At 40.2% G+C, this 21763-nt stretch overlaps 3 protein-coding genes across 11 annotated transcripts in view; 1 reads left to right on the top strand and 2 right to left on the bottom strand.

Annotated features, from left to right (window-relative positions):
- The window catches only part of LOC130856600 (ubiquinol-cytochrome-c reductase complex assembly factor 6), a 14339-nt gene extending 11764 nt beyond the window's left edge, over positions 1–2575 (bottom strand). The window contains exon 1 of the mRNA XM_057741142.1: positions 2511–2575. Within this exon, the coding sequence (XP_057597125.1) occupies positions 2511–2548 (38 nt within the window). The 5' untranslated portion in view covers positions 2549–2575. The remainder of the gene's footprint in view (positions 1–2510) is intronic.
- On the top strand, positions 2038–21041 carry TDG (thymine DNA glycosylase). Its single transcript, XM_057741132.1, has 10 exons — positions 2038–2234; positions 10493–10635; positions 12653–12894; positions 13721–13790; positions 15310–15445; positions 15647–15729; positions 15809–15903; positions 17933–18104; positions 18518–18643; positions 19067–21041. Exons 1-10 carry the CDS (start codon positions 2212–2214, stop codon positions 19195–19197), a joined length of 1221 nt encoding a protein of 406 aa, XP_057597115.1. The 5' UTR covers positions 2038–2211; the 3' UTR covers positions 19198–21041.
- GLT8D2 (glycosyltransferase 8 domain containing 2) overlaps positions 20986–21763 on the bottom strand; it is a 48277-nt gene continuing 47499 nt past the window's right edge. For all 9 annotated transcript variants that reach the window (XM_057741134.1, XM_057741138.1, XM_057741141.1 and 6 more), the window contains one exon: positions 20986–21763. In XM_057741134.1, the coding sequence (XP_057597117.1) occupies positions 21591–21763 (173 nt within the window). In that variant the 3' untranslated portion in view covers positions 20986–21590.

Below are 21763 nucleotides of genomic sequence, written 5' to 3'. Positions count from 1 at the left end.
GCTATTGGCCTCCAAGTCCCCCATATTCAGTAGTGACACTAGCACATTATTTAATCTTCCTCTTCAACACCTGTCAATGGGACCAACTACATAATTTCCAGACCCCAGTTCAAAGTAAAAATGCAGGCAGTAAAAATGCAGACCCCTTGTTAAATAACTATTTAAGAACTTCAAGATGGCAGCGGCAGAATATTAAATCAACTAACTAGGGGGCCCTTATAAGAGTGGGGCCCTATTCAACTACATAGATCACACACCCATAAAGCTGGCCCTCCCTGCCAGCATCAGAGGCAATTTCATATCCAAGACTCTAGCTACCTACTTCTTGAGCTTTCCACTAGTAACTTTCACTTCTACCTAATTTACACAATATTCTCTCCTAATTCATGCATTTAAAAATGCATATGGGATAGGAAATTTTCTGGCGGTCCAGCAGTTAGGACCCTGCATTCCACTGCAGGGGGCACAGGTTCCATCCCTGGTTGGGAAACTAAGATCCTGCATGCTGCGGTGTGGCAAAAAGGAAAACAAAAAACATACAGGAATACATCAGAGATGTTGTTATAAAGTTTTCTGGACTGTGGTCCTGAGGGGTTAGCAAAACCAGAGAGAAAGATAGGATAGGCTGTTGTTAATTCATTCACTCAACAAATAGTTACTGAATACCAACTTTGAGTCAGGTTCCAAGTGATACCTACTAATGAGCAGAGTATTCATAGAAATTCTGAAAAGTTTAAAAATGTTAGAAGTTTCACTTAAGCAATTCATATAATACAAATCAATATTTCTGTATTTACTCATGAAAGCCCTTTCCTGGATCCTCGAATGAAGAAGACACAAGCGGCACAGAGCCTCAGCCATTTCCCAACTCGCATATTAATAAGTGAGAAATAAACCTTTATTGCTGTAAACCACTGAGCTTTTGGACTCAGCATAAACTATGGAAAGCTAACTAATACAGCAGCCATGTGTCCCATCATGCAAACTAGAGAAACAGAAAAGCCTATCTCTAGAGTTATTTAATGAAGTCCTTGTACAAAAACCAGTGATGACTTGACAACTAATGAAACAAAACCTAGCTTTAACAGCTATCCAGAAATAAAAGAGGGGTTAGTAGGGAAGATTGTAAGGAGGTGATGCTTGAGTGCCATCCATTCTCATAGACTGCAAACTTTTATATCTTTACATATTAAAAGTGAAGTAGCGCTTCCCTGGTGGTACAATGGTTAAGAATCCACCTGCTAATGCAGAGGACACGGGTTCAAGCCCTGAGCCAGGAAGATCCCACATGCCATGGACCAGGCCCAAGAGCCACAACTACTGAAGCCCGCGCGCCCAGAGACCATGCTCCGCAACAAGAGAAGCCACCGCAATGAGAAGGCAGCACACCACAACCAAGAGTAGCCCCTGCTCACTCTGCAACCACAGAAAGCCCCTGAGCAGCAATGAAGACCCAACGCAGCCAATAAATAAATTTTTAAAAAAACTAAAGCAGAAAACCGTTCATGTAAAGCTCCACATACTACAAAGCTGTTTTACAATCACCTCATTTTACCATCACCCTCATTTTACAGATTAGGTAACTACGGCCCAAAATGGTACACTGGCCAGGACGCGCAGGTTTTCTGATTCCAAAGTCTCTGCTTTCTCCTGCATCACAGTAATTACTTGGTAATCAATGCAAATCGCTGTTTTTAATTGGAATAAAATGTCTGGCGGAAAGGCCTGGATAATTCCGATAAGCATAACCGCCCCACCTACACAGAGCCCGCAGAAAGGACACCACCAACTTTCAAGCACCCCACCGACCACCTAAAAGCCTGGGCGGACAAAATCTTACGTCAGCAGAGCGCGCCCCCTCCCAGCCTTTTTACCCTCCACCCTTCCCGAAAGGCCAAGCGGCAAGCGGAAGAACCAACGAGAGGGGCGCGAGCGTGATTGGAGTGCCCTGCATCACGTGAAAACCGCAGGGCGTGGGATTTGGCTCCGGGGAGACGGAAGTGGCATGCGTAGGGTGGGTCTGGCTAGGGGGGAGGGGGAGCTGGAAGCGTGGGGGAGGAGCTTGAGCGCTATCCGCTGTCCCAGTTCTGCCAGCAATCGAGTCCAAGTGTCTGGTTATTACCGTACCGCAGGACGTGCGCCGCGGTACTACAGAGGTCCGTCGCTCGCTTGCCGGGCAGGAGTCCCTGCGCGCGCGAGCGGCCGCAGGGAATGGAAGCGGAGAACGCGGGCAGGTAAGACCGGGGCGGAGCGCCGCCCCTCCCCCCGCGCCCCTCGCCGCGGGTCAGGCCGCGGGCACGCGCACGCACGCACGCACGCAGGGGGTCTTTAAGGCCACGGCCCCGGTACAAAGGCCGGGGCCGCGCGTGCGCCCTGGTGGCCTGCTCGGGCCGCTCCTTGCCAAGGCCGTTCAGCCTTGGTGCCGCTTACATCTGGGCGCTTCTCCAGTCCTTCCCGGCACCTAGTAGTAACCTACCAACAGCCCCCGGTTAATATTTCTTTCTGGTTACCTTTCTTGGCTTCCTTTCCTTTCATCGTCCATTATCATGCAGAGCTGTAAGGATGGGGTATCACACGTGTCTCTCCAGGAATTTTCATCTCAGAGTTGTAGATTTACGGTGGCTTCCTTCCCCTAAGGTGTACGTCAGGGGCACAAGGTAGAAAACATTGCCGTACTAGAGCTCTTGAATTTGGAGACTAGGAATAACACTCCCAAGAAGTCGTCTGAGATTGTGTTCTAGTGCTCTTGGGGACATCTTAAGAATATACTTGTAACATGTCCTTTGGGAGTGTGAGAGGCGTGCAGAGTTTTGCAAAAGCAGAGATTTCGAAATTGGAACCTCTGACGAAAAGCAAAATGAAAAACTAAACATGGTAACAGAAGTCTTTAAAAGATAAAAAAAGGTTTACATTGGAATACAATACTGTTAGACCGAATGAAGAATTATCCAGTTATCCTGACTTTCTGGCCATTGGGCCTTGAACTTGGGCAAGACACCATACTTCTCTGGGCCTGTAAAATAGGGCGTCTGTGGAATCCAATTCTGACCTGCTGTGAATGGGTGTTAGGTGGAGGGGCTGTGCTTAAGTAGCAAACATACATTGTGTTAGAGTTTAGGGAAGGAGATACATGTAGATAAAGTGCAGAATTCATCGTGACATTATGAATCAAATCCTGAAATAAAGTCTCCCACTTCTTTCCCTGAGGAACTTAAAAATAAAAGCATTCTCCAGAATTGTGGAATTCACTCTCTTTGTGATCTTCAGATCAGAATTGAAACCTGGGTAAGGCCTACCATCAAATAAATTATAGTCATTTTTCCGTATCCTCAGGAGATTTGTTCCAGGCCCCTCGAGGACACCAAAATCTATGGATACTCAGGTACCTACCTTAAATAAAATGGCAGAGTCCGGTCCGCCGTTGTGTGGGTTCTCGAATGCGGATCCAGAGGGCTGACTTTTCACATTGTAAGACCTCACTCAGTGTCTTACAGCAAAGTAATAGGTCTCTCTGGTACAATGTTTAGCTCAAACTGTCTGATTTATATTTGGTCTTAATTTAATCCATTGGGTTATAGACCATTTTTTATTTTGACTTGCAAAGCTTTCAACTCAGGAAATATGGAGAATTCTGTCTTAGTACCCTAAAGAGTTTATCCTTGGGGATTCTGAAATGACTCAGGCCCCAGGTAATCCTGAGAAGGTGGTTCTCTGTCATTGTTGACTTTGTGCCAATCAAGGAATGGCATGGAATGTTGGGTATAGTGAATTTACCTTTTATTTTGGAAGATTAATTTCAAAAAATTCAAAGAAAAAAATTCAGTACAGACCCTTTTTTTTTTTAGAAAGAGAAGATAGTGTAAGTACTTACAGTCTAACCAGAGAGGAAAAAAGGAAGAAGAGGACCAGTATGTTTCTAAAGAGCTCAAGCATGAAAAGGACATTTACCAAAGATGGGAAGTAGGATGCCAAGTCAAAAATGACTGGAAAAGTGTGGCACGCACCACTGAGACTATAGACAGGAAAGATTAACCCTCAAGTGAGATCAGGCTTTCTAGAAATGTTAAAGAGACCAAAAACTTTTTTTAGTATGGACAACACAAAGGACAAGAAAGATTTGGGTTTTCTGCCAGGTTCGCTGATATGTTGTTAGTAGATGACAGAAAACATAAGCACTTAGTTCTGATTTTGATTTTTCATTTCATGTTAAGAAAAATGGTTGTAGCTGGAAAATGGCAGAATAAATGTCTGTGAGAGATTTAAAGCTCAAGATCAATGAGGGCATTTAAGAGAACTTTTAGCTGCTCTAAAGGAAATCATGTTTCCTGGCCTAGATGAGTTGTATTTCAAAGGAGAAGCCAGATTACAACATTCTTTAAGAACTTGTAGACAACAGGAGAGGGGCCTAAAACCTGAAAACACATGGGTCCCTTTTATTTTCCAAAAGTGGAGTCTGTTGTGGAATTTATTGACTTTGATCCTAAATAAAATTTTTACTTCTCAGTGGTTATTGAGCATATTTGAAAGGAACTAGTGACCACTAGGCTACCATAGAAGTTCAGAATAAAGCAAGACCTACCAAGCTAGGTTCATTCCTTTTTTGATAATAATACTAGGCTAGACAGCATCAGAAGGAGGATGACAGGGGTACCTTAAAATATTTAATAATCTCCTGCTGTCTTTATTTTTGTTATTACAAATGTAGTATATACTAGGCACTGGTTGGTTGGTTGGTTTGGTGTGGTTTGGTTTTGGCCGTGTGGCTTGTGGGATCTTAGTTCGCTGACCTGGGCCCTCAGCAGTGAAAGCACGGACTCCTAACCACTGAACTGCCAGGGAATTCCTTATCAGGCACTGTTTTAAGTGTTTTATGTGTCAACTAATTTAATTCTCATAAGCAATGAGTTAGGTGCTTCTGTTCGCATTTTACAAATGTGGAAGCTGGGACTTAAAGAGATTAGGGAACCTGCCTGCAGAGCTAGTAAATGGCAGAGCTGAAATTTGAACCCAGGCAGTGTAGCTTCAAAGTCCGCCTCCTTAACATCTGTGCCATACCACTGCGCTTGGGGGCAAGATGAGGATGGACTGGCAGTCCTATCAGGTGAAATCAAAACTGCCTTACTGCTGGGAGTCGAGGGCAGGCTGAAGAGAGGTCTGCACTGATGTGCCGTACCCCAACTTCTCACAGCCTAACAGCTTCAAGATGCTGATGGCCTGGTGAGAAAATATTTGAGTGAGCCAGCTCTGTGAGGGCTTTGTGGAATTGATAGACTGAGTCAGAATCCGGGTCAATCCCAAGTGCCTGGAATGTGAGTCATCCTTTGCGAGAAGGGGCACAATCCTGTGCTTAGGTGTGGAAAGAACAGTGCTGCGAGTGTGAGATGAGGGAGCAGCGACGTAGGGCAGCTTTCACTGATGTGAACTCGGTGTGAATCAACAGTATAATGTGGGTGCCTGGAAAACCAACGTGATGGATTTTGTAATATGTCTCCAGAATGAGGAAGTTGATAGCCCTGCTCAGTTTCAAGATAATGAGGCTGTGGAGTATTTTTATTTTGTTTTATCCAAAGCACCAGAAAAATGACCAGATAGTGAAGAAACTTGAAATTATACTGTGTGCAGAATAGTTACATGAGTTGGGAGTTCTGGTTCATTCTCAATTTTTGTGTTTACAATTTCTAGTCGACCCTGCACAGTAAGTACCGGTAATGCAGGCGAAGACACGCACTTCCGCTTGGCAATGTTGAATGCAGGCTTTAAATAGTGACGATGGTATTCCATCATGATTTAGGTAACTAGTCCCTTACAGTTAAGCATTTGGATTATTTAGCCTGGATCGTTATTTTGTAAGTATTCACTGTTGTATATGCTTGTTTAAATGGAGGTAATACAATGTTGCTATGTTGTTTGTGTCCGTCCAAAACTTATATGTTGAAACCTACCCCCCAATGTGGATATTTGGAGGTGGGGCCTTTGGGAGATGATGATGTCATGAGGGCAGAGCTCTCCTGCGTGGAATTAGTGCCCTTGTAAAAGAGGTCCCAGAGAGATTTCTCACCCCTTCCGCCGTGTGAAGACACAGCGAGAAGTCAGCCTGAAATGAACCAAAAAGCAGGCCCTCACCAGACACTAAATCTGCCAGCGCTTTGAACTTGGACCTTGCAACCTCCCAAACTGTGAGAAATAACTGTTGTTTGTAAGCCACTCAGTCTGTAGTGTTTTGTATAGCAACCTGAACAGACTAAGACAAATGTATTAGAAAAAAAGCAACTTACATCTTTAAAATAGTGGATAATAACTGAGGGTTAAAGAAGTTGCAGTTTTTCATCTTAGAGAAAACTTAAAGAGTTAGTTTTTTGAAATACAGCGAAATCGAAATTAACTGAACTCCTCAGTCAGCTCTGTGTGTGTGTGTGTGTGTGTGTGTGCGCGCGCGCGCGCATGCCTGTGTGTGTTTTGAGAAAACGGATCAGAAAATACACACGCCATCAATTTCAGACAGCAGTCCTTTGAGCACTGCTGTTCAAGGGAAGGGGGTGTAAATGGAGGCTAGGAGAGAGGAGAGGGTTAACTGCAGGAAAAAGGGAGAGGTAGTGCAGAACAGCTGTGGGGACAAACACAAAAGATAGGGGAGAAACGTCAACAAGAGGAGATAAAGTCATTTATCATGTTGGTAAGTTTGATGTCAGGGGATTTTAAAAAATTAAGATGCTCTGGCATCTTTTCTGAGTGGACAGATTTGGTCTTTTTTTTTTTTAATTAATTAATTATTGGCTGTGTTGGGTCTTTGTGGCTGCGCACAGGCTTTCTCTAGTCGCGGTGAGCCGGGGCTACTCTTAGTTGCTGTGGGTGGGCTTCTCATGCAGTGGCTTCTCTTGTTGCCGAGCATGGGCTCTAGGCACACGAGCTTCAGCAGTAGTGGTGCATGGGCTAAGTTGCTCTGTGGCGTAATATGGAAGTCTTCCCGGACCAGGAATCAAACCCGTATCCCCTGCATTGGCAGGCGGATTCTTAACCACTGTGCCACCAGGGAAGTCCCCAGATTTGTTCTTATTTCCTGTACTTTGTCCATATATGTCCGAATCACAGAATCTCACTTCTCATTTTCATGGCATGGAAATTGAAGTCCTGAGAGGATGAATGACTTAAAGTGCTCTTTTGCTGCCTCTCAGGCAGAGAAAATTATTGTTCATAAACTTGCAGAATTCTGATATGAAGCGACAGTTATCTTCTATAAATACAACAAATGTATTTAGGAAATATATATTTTTTAACAGGTTTTTGTTTTATATATTTTTTTATTTTGATTTTTGGCTGCATTGGATCTTTGTTGCTGCATGGGCTTTCTCTAGTTGCAGCAAGCAGGGGCTACTCTTTGTTGCGGTGTGTGGGCTTCTCATTGCAGTGGTTTCTCTTATTGCAGAGCATGGGCTCTAGGCGCATGGGCTTCAGTAGTTGTGGCACGTGGACTCAGTAGTTGTGGCGCACGGGCTTAGTTGCTCCACAGCATGTGGGATCTTCCCGGACCAGGGATCGAACGCATGTCCCCCGCATTGGCAGGTGGATTCTTAACCACTGCACCACCAAGGAAGTCCCTGTGTTTAGGAAATATTTTCATTAAGGTTGAAATAGGTTCATGCTGCTTCCAAATTTAACCATTATTAGATAATAGAAAATTAAATTACCCAGAACTCCAGCTTCCTAGCATTCAAGTTTGTGAAGGTTTTTGTACAGATGTAATGCTCTCTTCTGCCAAGTATTAAGAATGTTCTGGATGTTAGGAAGCTGTTAAGATGATCAAGCTAAATTGAATGCTCAAAATAGTATATTACCTCAGAACTTACACATTCCATTTTTCCATAGCTTTCTCTATTTCTGTTCTAATTACTTACTGTAAAGTGCCAGGGATAATTTTAGGAAGATTAAGGGACATATCCATATTGTAGGCAAGTTTCTGGATTTTTTTTTTTTTCAAAATTGATGCATATCTCTAAAATAAGACCACATTTTCTCTTACTTATTTTTCACTTTTTCTTCAGCCAGCTCATTTCTAAAATTTTGATTTTCAGTTTTTGAACCTCAGAATTTAATGACCCCTAAGTACGCTAAAGGAGCCACATTTTGGGAATTTATTTTTTAAATTCAGAATCCTTTTGTAATGTGAATGGTGTTTTCCTTATTTACATATTAAAAATATAAAGTGTGGATTTTTGTGAAGTACTCAAAATGGGACAGACCTGTGAGACTCTGAGAGCTGTAACAATAAACACAGGGGAGAGTGAGTTGTTGCCTTCCCGACAGTGCAACAAAGAACAGACCTTCCTGCTGCATTCTTTTGGCCACTCACTTATTGTGACCACATGAGTTTGCTTTTATATATTCTAGCTGAAAGGGGCTGTTTGATCTCAGGAAACTGTCAGTGGCCACAGTCTAGAGTTACAGTGCATTTTACTAGAATTTCCAAGGGGAGCCGCACGAGATCTCTCCACTAACCTAGTTATATCTAGCTCCTCATTAGTGTATCTCAGTTATAAACACCGAACAACCAGTAATTTGACAATTTATCCAAAAGTGCTATGAATATTATTAAAGAAAAGTGTGAAAAAAGAGAACATTTGACTTTGTGCCAGGCAAGGTTTAAGCCCTTTGCTTCTTTTCAATTTTACAGCTTAACTTCTAGTCCTTGTCTACATACTTTCTCCATGTGCAGCCTTAGCTCACAATGTTATTTTGTATTCTTTTCCACTTTGCTATATATTAAACATTTTCTGTGCTTTTACATATCAATAAATTTAATTTTTAGTGGCTGCATAGTAGTCTCAGGTTAATGTGCTATAGTTTACTAAATCATTGTATTGTCTTTATTTTTTCATATAATTTGAAAACATATTTAAAGAAATAGTTTAATAAAGATATAGTTTAATATCTTTCTCACTAATTCTTCATCTTTTCTTTATCATCTTACCCTTAAAGATAGCTTGAAGCTAAAATGCTTCTCCAGTGGTTTGTCCATTGAGATCGGGCCCCTGTCTTCCTTTGTGCATCCAGCGTTCTAGCCTAGCCACCCACAGGTAGTCTGTGACCCTGTGTCTGCCTGGGCTGTTTGCGTTTACCCTGGGAAATGTTTTAGTTTGCCCTCTTTTTTTAAAAACCATGTTATTAAGATATGATTTACATGTTGTAAAGTTCACGCATTTACTATGTTGTAGCTTGCCGTTTTAACCTTTGCTTTCTGAACACCCTGGTTTCTTTCTCCACACGTCACAGAAAAAGAAAATTATTAAGTAGACTACCTTGCCACAGAAAACATGGCTTTTCTCTCCAAACAGTACTTATCCATTTTATTTCCTAGTGTTTTTCTTCCTTCTGCATACTTAATGGTATTTTTTGGGGCATCAGCTGTAACTTGAGTTTCATAAAATATGTGTTTACTTCCCTAGCTTTGTGCTGATAACAACAGCTTGGGGTTTATAGTCACCAGAAATATTTGTTAGCATTTGTTTTCTGTGAAAGCCTGTGTTCCTTACATTGAACAGAACACTTTGAACAGAGTTTAAATCATGTTCAGAAGAAAGGTTTAGAGTAATCTTTTCCATAAGTTCACAGATATTTATGGAAATATCCATTTCTGGTCCTCATTTAGTGGCAAAAAAAAACAACAAAACCCAACAACCGTTAAGAAAAGCAGATCCATGAATACATAAGTAAACAGGCAGGCAAATCAAGAGAGAATGGTAAGTTCTTAAGGAACGGGGAGATGTTGGTCAAAGGGCACAAACCTCTGAGTTTTAAGATTAACAGGTTCTGGGGATCTAATGTGATTATGGTGATTAGAGGGGATAGTGCTGAAGGATATACTTGAAAGCTGCTGAGAGAGCAGATCTGAAATTTTCTCACCACAGGAAAGAAATGGTAATTAGATGCCCTGGTGGAAGTGTTAGCTAAGGCTGTGGTGGTAATCGTTTTACAGTGTCTGTATGTCAAATCAGCACTGTTGTACACCTTAAACTTATACAGTGTTACAGGTAAACTATACCTCAATAAAGCTGAAAAAAAAAGATTACATTGCAGGGGATCTTTGTGACAAGAGGATTAAATACTGAAGGTAGAAGTACAAATAATTTTTTTGGATATTTCAGCCCTGTTTGGGCTAGTGGGCCTTTCAACTCCCTACTGGAAAATTCCCATGATCTCATTTCAGGGAAGCACAGGCTTACCTGACAGGACTGGTAAGTTTTACTGATGACACATCTTGTCATTAAAACAGCGCGAGAGTTAATTTTAGTTGGTTAGGAGGCACCCAGTAAGGGTTGGGTAAATGTGTACATTCTGAAATAGATCTTCCTCCTCTCTTTGCTCCTGTTGTCAACTCTAAATAAATACTATAATCTGGTTACAAATAATTGGATCCTGGGGGTTTTTTAGAGCTGATCATTTAAACTTACATTTGGGTAATTTTGTCTTCCTTTCATTTTCTTATTTGTTCTTTCAGCTATTCCCTTCAGCAAGCTCAAGCTTTTTATACATTTCCATTCCAACAAATGACGACTGAAGTTCCTAACATGGCGGTTATAAATGAACAAGAAATGGCAGCAGACGTTCCAGCCCCAGCTCCTGCTCAGGAACCCACACAAGGTAGTTTTCTCCAGGATAGTTTGGAAAATTAGCTACTGCATTAGGCAACTTATTTAAGAAAGGGTTTAATGATGAATTTTAACTCTGCTTTTGTGTTAAAAATTTTAGTCCACTTTTTAAGTACTTCATATGTTCCAGGCACCATGATAGGTTCAGGGGGAATAAAAGAACGTGGATCCTGCCCGCGGGTATCTCCTAATCTAGTAGGAGAAAGTATAAGTCAACGTAACTTCTCTGCACGCTAAGTGGTGAAGAGGGGCACAGGATGCTGTGGGGCTGGCACTCAGACTGAGGCTCAGAGGCAGCTTCCGGAGCTCTGAAATGCACGGAGAAGGGAGCAGCACACGAGGCACGTGACGAGTGGGTTGGGGAAAATTCCAGGCCAGGGGAGCAGTGTGTACCGAAGCACAGACGTGAAGAAGCATGACACAGTTGAAAAACCGTGATTCTGCGTCATTAGAGTCTGGAGTACAGCAAAGAAATGGCAAGAGATGAGGCTGGATAGGGGGCAGTTGAGGCTTGTTATTTAACCTAAAAAATGTGTGTTCTATTCTGAAGGCGATAGGAAGCTGTTGAGAGAAGGAAGTAGAGGGTGACTTAAATAGATTGACATTTTAATATCATAGAAGATAGACTATCATCGAGATATATAATGATATATATCTAATAATAATAATATATATGTGAGATAATATGGTAGAGAGCAAGGCAGAACTTGGAGGGAAGGCCATGGTTCATGGATTTCCTGTGGGAGGTGAGGGAGAAAGAAGAGTCTGGCAGTTGGATGAAGGAGGTACCATTTACCAAACAGAGAATTAGAAGAGAGGAGAACAGAGGTGGGGGTGGAAGGTGGAGAGAGGGTAACGGTTTTCTGCAGCGTAGCAGCGTGGTGTGAGGAATGTGCTCAGTTTCCGTTCACGGTTGCAGGAGCACATGTAACTCCCCTGCATTGGAGAGCCCCCCTGCCCTCGACGCTTCTGTTTTCCGGGGCAGGGAGCACTGGGACGTCTCCAGCCACAAGCTGATGGAGGTGGATCCCTTGGCGTGGGGAGTGGCTGCGGCAGTGTGAGGAGAAGAGAGGATGGATGGGAGGCTCAGCTGAGGAAACACCAAACAGTAGCGGAATGGGGTAGGGGCCCGAGAAATGAAGCGCCACGTTAAAGAGTTAAGGGTGACATGACACAACCAAGGCTTCCTTTGGGTAGTTTCATGTCACTGCTTCTTGTCCACAGGTAATTTTCCCCCAAGGAACATTTGGCATTGTCTGGAGATACTTTTGATTGTCGTGACTGGCATGGTGCTACTGGCATCTAGTGGGTAGAGGCCACAGTTGCTGTTAAACATTGTTTAATGTACAAGGACAGGCCCCCACAACCCCAAATTATTCAGCCTAAAATGTCAGTAGGGCAGGATCGAGAAACTCTGGTTGAGGTCCTGAGATCAGAGTCCTGCTATTAGCTTTTGACAAATACCGCCAGTCCATGAGTGCATCTCCAGCTTCTCTCAGTTTAGCTCTTCAACCGTGTGGGGAACAGAATATGCACTCAGTCCCTGAAACAAGCCCACAAGCCTTTTGAGGTTTTCTTCTGCTAGAAATTAGAGGAAACTGAGTTAAAATGTTTCCCTTCCTCCCTGTTTTTCTTTCTATTTATTCTTTCATTTGTTTACTTAACTGTTTATGTATTTACATTTAGAATTCTTATAAAAAGGTACGTAGATCCTTTGTGTCCCTGGGGAGGTCAAGATGGCAGGTAAGATTGTATGGAAAATAAGTCTATGATTGTTAAGGGCTTTTCATCCCTAGAACAGCTAGCAGAGGAAGGAGGAGTGGGGTTGGGGTCACATAGACTCAGTTCTAGGATGAAGGAAAGGGGAGGCATTGCAGGGGAGAGTGATGTTGGGAAACAGAAGAGAAGGGTAAAAAGGATGTTGATGGAGTGACTTTTCTGGGAAAGCTGCGTAAAGCTTGTAGGTTAAGGTTTTCTGCATCTACATCTTAGAAATCATTGTGTTTCAGAGACTCCGAAAGGAAGGAAAAGAAAATCCAGAACAACAGAACCAAAAACACCAGTGGAACCCAAAAAACCTGCTGAGGCCAAAAAATCTGGCAAGTCCACAAAATCAAAAGAGAAGCAAGAAAAAATTACTGACACATTTAAAGTGAAAAGAAAAGTAGATCGTTTCAATGGTGTTACAGAAGCTGAGCTTTTGACCAAGACTCTGCCGGACATTTTGACCTTCAATCTGGACATTGTGATTGTAAGGATTTTTTTGTCCTCCTTTGGTTTTATAAATAGCATTGGTGGATTAGCTTTACTTAACTGTGTCCTTGCAAATAGCTTTTTGCTGACAAGAAGCTTTTCTAAGAATCCTTTTGGTAGTAAATGGTTTACCCTCTTAAGGTTGTATTCCATGGGTGTGTTTAAGAGGGTGGGCTCCCGGGGTGGGGCTGTCTGGTTTCAAATCCTGTCACGTGGATATGACCATGGACAAGCATTAACCTTCCTAAACACCAGTTTCCTCGTTGGTGAAGCAGGGCTGATGATAAGTTGGAAGTGGATCCTTTGGCTAGGGATTGCAATTACATAAAATAATCCATGTAAATCACTTAGGTTGCCTGACACCTGTGGGTTCTCCGAAAATGACAACACTGATTTTGAACTTTGATTTTTGTCAATAACTGTAAGAAACATCAGCTTGGAAGCAACTGTGTAGATGCTGTGGAGTAAGCTGCTTGTTGGGAGTTGAGAAGCAGACTTGTGGCTAGACATGGGCTCAGGTTGATTGATGGCTCCAAGACCTCTCTCTTTCCAGCCCAGTTGCGGGGGAGGGTGCTGGAGATGTGAGGGAGTCAAACTGGTTTTTAAAAACAACAGCAAAACTTTTAATATAAAGGAAATCTCTTTCCTCAAAATGGAATACTCTGTTCAGGTCAAGAATTAGGTAATTGATAAAGCAATAGCTTCTGATGCTGGATTAAATTTTTATTTTAATCAATTCATTTTTGTCCACCACTCCTCCACAGAAGCCCTAAGATTTAAGCCTACTTTTCAAGACTAAAATCTATAAACATTTTGTTTTGTAGATTGGCATAAACCCAGGACTAATGGCTGCTTACAAAGGGCATCATTACCCTGGACCTGGAAACCATTTTTGTAAGTGGTTAACTTTTTTTATTATTTTACTTTTAAACTAGATATCCTTGTTAATAGTTTGGGTTTTGTTTTTTGTGGGTTTTTTTATTTATTTATTTATTTATTTTATTTTTGGCTGTGTTGGGTCTTCATTGCTACACGAGGGCTTTCTCTAGCTGCAGAGAGCGGGGGCTACTCTTCATTGCGGTGCGTGGGCTTCTCAGTGCAGTGGCTTCTCTTGTTGCGGAGCACAAGAGAAGGGCTCTAGGCGTGCAGGATTCAGTAGTTACAGCATGCAGGCTCAGTAGTTGTGGCTCGTGGGCTTAGTTGCTCCGCAGCGTGTGGGATCTTCCCAGACCATGGATCGAACCCATGTCCCCTGCATTGCCAGGTGGATTCTTAATCACTGCACCACCAGGGAAGTCCCAGGTTTTGTTTTTTTGAAACAAAATTGTGCTTTTAAAAAGAAACTATATGGTTGAGTAAATATACATACATCTTTTCTGTGTGTGAGTACGCAAAAATAAAAGGTTTGAAATGACCTGGCCCTGTTAACATTTTGGTATATAAGAGTGGAGAGGCATGAAAAGGAGTACTTTCTCTTTTGTTTGAGTTGTTTTCAGTGAGTTTTAGTACCTTTTTTTTTTTAATGATTTGTCTTTTTTTAGTTGTTATCTACAGAATAGTAACAGTAGTACATCATTGTACCACTACAGACAGAATACTTACCTTTCCAGATTTCTGCTGATCTCACTTCCTAGGAGAAAAGAAATGCATTGGCAACTAAGTTGTAGTAGTTAAAAAATGCTCTGATTAGAGACATTCTCCACAGATACTTTGTATCTAGCAGAAATTAGTAGTAAAGAGTCTCATAGTTACAGAGTGAGCTTTAAAAGCAAGTGTAACTCCTGTTGCATTGTCCTATATATAAATCATCTTCTCTAACACTGCTTAATAGACAAGGCAAGCAGTAGACAACCAGGAAGCACTAGCTGATTATCTAAGAGCAGCATTAAAAACCTTTAGGACAAATGATAGTAATGTATTTTTGGAACTAACAACGTGTTGTTGCGATTATTAGAGAAAAAAAAAAAATCCAGAGAAGTTTGAACTTTGCATTCTCTCCTCTGTCAAGATGTTTAATGTCTTGAGTCCCTCAGTGTATGTTTAATGTTTGGGGTTTTCCAGGGGCAGGTGGTGGTACTTCCAGTTATTAAAAAGCTAAACAAACAGTGTCAAAGTTTACTACACTGACTAGCTGTGTACTCAAGAAGCGTTTACTTTGACCCCCTGTAAAAAGGAGGTAAATAATAGTAATATCTCATAAGATAGTTATGACGATGACGTGAGGTAATCCATGTGCAGGACTTAGCATAGTACCCAGCACATATAATTGCTTGGTACGGTATTTGGCCTATGTTATAATTTTTGAAATATCCTAAATCTCTTTTTTTAATTTCAAGATTAGACCCACATTAATTCATGGGGTAGAAAAACCTTTGACCTTCTAGAGAAATAATCTGAACTCTCTTTTTCACAGGGAAGTGTCTGTTTATGTCAGGCCTGAGTGAGGTCCAGCTGAATCACATGGATGACCACACTCTACCAGGGAAATATGGTATTGGATTTACCAATATGGTAGAAAGGACAACGCCAGGCAGCAAGGATCTTTCCAGGTGATTATGTAACATTTGGTTTTATAGGTTGGAACCTTGGCCGTGCTGGTGCCTCATATACTTTAGGAGCATCCTGTGTATCTATCTAGTTCAAGCTGAGCTTAACAATTACATGATTGGATCTTTTATTGAAAGCTGTCCGAATTTAGCATATTATAAATACTGCCATATTTATATCTTGACTTTTTAATTCAATTTTAGTAAAGAATTTCGTGAAGGAGGACGTATTCTAGTGCAGAAATTACAGAAATATCAGCCACGAATAGCAGTGTTTAATGGAAAATGTAAGATTTACTTTTAAATTTTATCTTTTTTCTTTGCTAACATTATGGGCAATGTAAATATGTTTGTATTTAATTTTAGGTATTTATGAAATTTTTAGTAAGGAAGTTTTTGGAATAAAGATTAAGAACTTAGAATTTGGACTTCAGCCTCATAAGATCCCAGACACAGAAACTGTAAGTCTTTACAACTACATTTGTAAATCAACTGAATATGAATTTTCTCAATATCTACATATCAACTTGAACTAATAGTTGCAAATTAATTCAGATACTGTTATAGTTTTATTAGAAAAAAACATTTGTCAGGTAAATGTCTTTACAATGTTATGTTATTTAGCTAAAATATTGAGAGGAGTTGGCTCACAGGCTCATTCAAGATATATTTAACGGCATATTCTTGGCAAATTCAAGTGGGTTAGCCCTTATTCAGTTACGAAACAAACATGTAAATATAGACATAATCCTGATTAGTGAAACTGCTAATCACCCCTTGTTTATGTATCTTGGCCCGGTCTCACGTTAGAGCCATAGAAACAGAACAGCCTGGTAGCAGACAGGCATCCAGCCAGCCTGACTGGCATTTGGTGCTGTTGTCTTCATACATACAGGCACCATGAAATGACACATTGGTTTTCAAACTCTATAATTTCTGTGGAGTTTCTGCAGACATTTGGTTCAAATTTTGCTACTTAAATGTAGTTTTAAGTTTTGTTTACAACTTTTAAAATAGAAATACACAGGCACAGGCCCCTGTGTCATAGACAACATTTTAAATGATGAGAAGCCAGTGTGCTGACAAGTTTTTGTGGAAACCTCAGAATAAAGTTTCTGCCGCCAGTATGTATTTTAACTTCTTTTAAAATTTCTTCTGTTTTAAACTAATAAATATGTGATTTATAAAGTTAGGTTGTAGCACTGGTCATTCTTTAAATTGAAGTCTGCCCTTGTCTACTTGGGTAAAATTGTACAGATGAGTTCACTGCTTCCTATAGAGTGCTGCATTACTGTCCTTGAATAATGAGGCCAAATGAAAGCAGAGGAGGCTCAGGTGTGTGTCTTGGATGTGTGATCCTAGGAGTGCAGTAGTAAGTGACCCTGAATCTACAGAGAGGTAGCTTTAGCTCTTACAAGAATTTATTCTTTGTCATGAAATAGTCACAGGTATTGATGGTGTTAGTGATCCAGCTTTGAAAAAAATCTACATTTTCAAGTTTCTGGATCACTTTGATTGAAGACTGTGTTGAGATTGGAAACTGTGCTATTACAAACCCACTAGCGTTTGCACCTACTTATCCGTATGAATCAGGATTTTCTCAATGCTGCATAAACAAAATAAGTCAACGATGGCTTGGTTTTTTTTCTGTAATATAGAGGCCAATTTGAAAATTGCAAAATTTGCAATGGGAAAGTCCATAATTCAGCAGCCTTATTCTTCTGTATATAAGACATATGTGCCCTGATATATTTTGTTATGCTCTATGAAGGACAGTTTGTCACCATCATCCAGAATGATAAATGCAAATATCTTCCTAGCCATTCCACTTCTAGGAATTTATCCAACAGATATACTCACACATATTCAAAATTAAATATGTACAAAGTTTTCCACTACAGCTTATAATATTAAAGTATTGGAAACAACCTAAATGCCCACAGGTGAGCTCTGGTTAAATAAATTATAAAACTACTACACAGCTATAAAAAAGGAAGCTTGTTTTACTCTGGTATAGATACTGACTGATACAGAATTATCTGAGATGCATTGTTGAGTTCAGGGTGCAGGACAGGGAATCTAGCATATTACCAGTTGTGTGTTTTTTAAAAGGGGTGAGGGAAAGTACATATATCAGATACATTTGATTGTATATTCATGGAATACCTTTGGAACTAGCAATTGATTGTCCTTGGAAAAGAGTACTAGGTGGATAGAAACAGAATCAAGAGGAAAGACTTTTCATTGTACAGTTACAATGAAACTGTATGAACACTGGGGGGATAAAAGCCTCACTGTTTTTGATTTATTGACTTTGTAATAAGTATTACAAATTTGAACTCACACCACTACTTTTATTGATTTTGCATATATTTATATGTGTTAAGTATCAAGTTATTAACCCAAAGAAAGATAAATTTTCTAATCTCAATATGAGTGGGTTCCGTAGAATTGTAAGATTTCTGTAACTGTAAAATGTTATGATTCTAGCTCTGCTATGTTATGCCATCATCCAGTGCGAGATGTGCTCAATTTCCTCGAGCCCAGGACAAAGTCCATTACTACATTAAGCTGAAGGACTTAAGAGATCAGTTGAAAGGCATTGAGCGAAACACAGACATTGAAGAGGTGCAATATACATTTGACCTGCAGCTAGCCCAAGGTATGTTACCACTGTCACTCCTGCTGTTCATTTTGTGTATATCTACATTATAGACAGTATGCCCCAAATTTAAAATTAAGCAGGAGAAAACACTTATATTGGCAGCCAGAGTGCTCTGATAACTGGTGTTGGCTCCTGTTAAAAATCTCCTTTTACCAAGGATTGCCAGTCTAATCTGGATGCTCCTACAGATGTTGAGGAGCCAAGGAACAGTGCAGCTCACCTAAAATTAAATCTGATAGGTTTTGACAGTTTTTATGAGTTAATTTGGTTTATGTTACTAAGAGTTTAAAGCGAAAGTTGTCTCAGATGTGAAATTAAGAAAAAGATTTGTTCACGATAATTTCTGAATAAAGCTATCTTCAAAATTGTTATACAAAATCAGTTTTAAATCCCTTTTACCCTCCTCACAGAGGATGCAAAGAAGATGGCTGTGAAGGAAGAAAAATATGATCCGGGTTATGAAGCAGCATACGGTGGTGCTTATACTGAAAATCCGTGCAGTAGCGAACCTTGCAGCTTCTCTTCAAATGGGCTGAGTATGTCCCCTCCATCTGCTTGTTCCTTTCAAAGACTTGGTTTTGCCAGGATTGGGGAAAAGTTTTTTTACAGTAAATTACTGAAGAATGGGAATGGAAATACAAAAATCTGTTTAGTGACTTAGAGGGAAAATTCAATGGTTATTTGATGTTTAACTTCACAAGCTTTTTACAGCTCATTTTCTTAAAGTCAGTGACTCTGAGTCATCCTAGGTGCACTTCCCTCCTTGAATAACAAATTAGGATTTATTAGTCCTGTATCTTAGAATAGAATAGAAATTTACAGTTGTATTCAAGAAGCTTGCTGAACTATTTTAATAACAGCTCTCCTTTACTGGACGGTTAAAATCTCCTACTTAGATGATTTAGTGCTTTTAAATAGACTAAACTAACATTCTCCTCACCGCCCCCCACCCCAAACAGCTGCCGGTGGAGAATCAACTTTCAGTGACATTCCAAACGGGCAGTGGATGACCCAGTCGTTTACAGACCAGATTCCTTCCTTGAATAATCACTGTGGGACGCAAGAACAGGAAGAAGGAAGCCATGCTTAAGAACGGTGTTTCTCAGCCCTGCTTAAATGCTGCAGTTTTATTGCAGTTGTCAAGAAGTGGCCCTCGGTTTGTTAACTGAAGTTTTTTATTCGTATTTTACTCTGGTGATGTAATCATGGTACAGTAGAATCAACTGTACGGACCTAAGTAGCTTGGAAGGAAAAAGTAGAGTTTCTTGTAGATGAGTTTTTGTATTTGAATTAACCATCATTCCAGCTTTTTATAACCTAGAGTTCATTTATGAAGAAATTGATTTTCTTTTGGGAGTCACTTTTAACCTGTAATTTAAAAATGCAGGAGCCTGCATATTTACACTTGCTTATTAACTGTGCATAAACCTAGATGCACCGTCTTCCCTTTCACGCATAAGGAGGACATGCTAATGAGAAGATTCCCACGGTAAAGAGGCAGGTGTGCTGATTTTCATCTGTGAGGTTAACCCTCAGTGGAGTCTCACTTGGTAGTTTTTAGCGGTGTTTGATGAGGTTCCTGAGTTGTATTCACACTCAGGCCTCCTTGTTTTACCAGTGGTGCGCATTTGTGAGAGTCGCTTGGTAGTAGAAACAATACGGTATGGCCTTGCAGCAGCAAGGCTAACCCGACCTTACCTGTCAGGGCTGTGAGCACTGGCTTTGGCCCTCTCACCGCCATGTGCTGATCCTCTAGTAGGCAGAAACTCTTCTGCTGGGATGGGATGTTCCAGAGAATGCAGAAGACCTTTTTAAAGTTTGCTCCTTCATGTGTGTTTTACTTGAGCGAGATACATTTGATAGGGAAGGAACTGAATTTCTCTCTCAGTATCTATCACCATTCTAATTTTATCCTCCTTGGCTTTAAGCATGTAACATGGAAATATGATGAGAAATGAACTTTCAGGTTGAGTAACAAGATGCTGGAGGTGTTTGATAATTTTATTTAAACTGGTGCTTTAAGTACATGAGATGTACTAAAATAAATAATACAGGATTTTTCTTGCTAGGTAAATCGAATAAGCCAGTAATTTTTTAAAAGTCTTTCTCTGCATCATTGCTGTTTGTTACTGTGGACTAAGTGAACCTCATGGCAAGGTTAGTTTGAAGTAATGTACCTTTGTGATTTTCTAATGCGTTTTCCATGGTGCTATAAATAGTCCAGACTACTAGGCCTGGTGGATATCAAAGCTTGGTATTCAGAAATGCCATTTGCATTTACTCCTGATCACTTCTGAATATTCTGATTTTATACCTACCCAGGGAGCATGCTATTTCTTGATATAAAAATATTTATGAGGTTTTGTTTTTTATTCCTGAAAGTTTATATGGCCTGTTCTTTTTGTAATAAGAGATAAATTCTTGTTGTGACTCTTAACCATGCTTTTTAGCTATGCTGTGATGGATTTTATTTGTCCTTTAGTCTAGGTCAAGCTGTGTAAAAGTCATTCATGTTATTTAAATCACGTACTGTACTGCTGTTTACATGGATGTTTTGTTCAGGTGCTTTGAAGTGCCTTGCATCAGGGATTAGCAATTTAATTATTTTTTTCATGGGACTATGTAAAGCATGCAACTAAGTACTGCTTTGGTTTTTAATGATTGTAGCCTTACACAGATTTTTTTTTTTTTTTTTTTTTTTTTGAGTGGAGAAACTACCCTTTAAATGGTGGTGGCCACTCAGTAGAGAATGGGTTTGAAGATTTTTCCAAGCATACAATAATGGTGTTTTTCATTAAATATGACAGATGAATAGTAAATGTTGATATACCCTATACACAACAATATGAGACTTTTTCATTAAATGATATCGAAAAAGTTTTTAAATTCATTTGAAAGTCTGATGGTTTTTACAGTAAAAAATATTGAGGATGATTATCCTTAAGTTGCAGTGTTTTCTGTAGCAAGACTTACTGGTATTCTTTCCCCCGCCAACCTGTGATCAGCTTACCTTCTACTGTATTTAACACGTATAATAATATATAATGAAAATCATTCAAAAAAAACCTATGAATGTTTTTTTTCAGTCATGTTTTAAATGTAACATATTGTTCTATACAAGACTGGCAACCTGTTAAAAAATATCTACATGTGAAAAATACATTTAGAAATTTCTTTAATATGTGGCCATAATTTTCATTCAGCGTTAATAAGCAAATTGATTGCTGAAATCTAGCTGGGTTTATTTTATTTTCTTTCCAATAGAATATTTCACTCACATAATCCTCTATAATTGCCACCTGTACTTAAGGAAGTAAATCAATACCTATATGATTCAAGGTCCTGTTTGTACACAGTAGGGTTTCTTGTTTTTGTGGATCGTTTGTATCAAAAGTACTGTCCATGAAGAACAACGGTATAGTAGGCTACAAATGGGCACCTCCACATTATTTACACAGGAAATAGTTAAAATGTCGAATTGTATCAGCTGTTGGGAGAATGTAGTTTAAATATCCCTGCAGGGTCAGGAACAAACCAGCTCTCCCATAAGTCGTTGTGGACACTAGGGAAGTCCCAAGGTTTATGTCTTCCATTCCAGTGAAGTAGTTTTGCTTCCTGCAGAAAATGCTCCGAGTATCTGGTATCTGGATTCCAGC

Source organism: Hippopotamus amphibius, chromosome 7 (assembly GCF_030028045.1).
Source record: "Hippopotamus amphibius kiboko isolate mHipAmp2 chromosome 7, mHipAmp2.hap2, whole genome shotgun sequence".
NCBI lineage: Eukaryota > Metazoa > Chordata > Mammalia > Artiodactyla > Hippopotamidae > Hippopotamus > Hippopotamus amphibius.
Note: the sequence above shows the minus strand (reverse complement) of the source record. Positions and strands in the feature narration are given on the sequence as shown.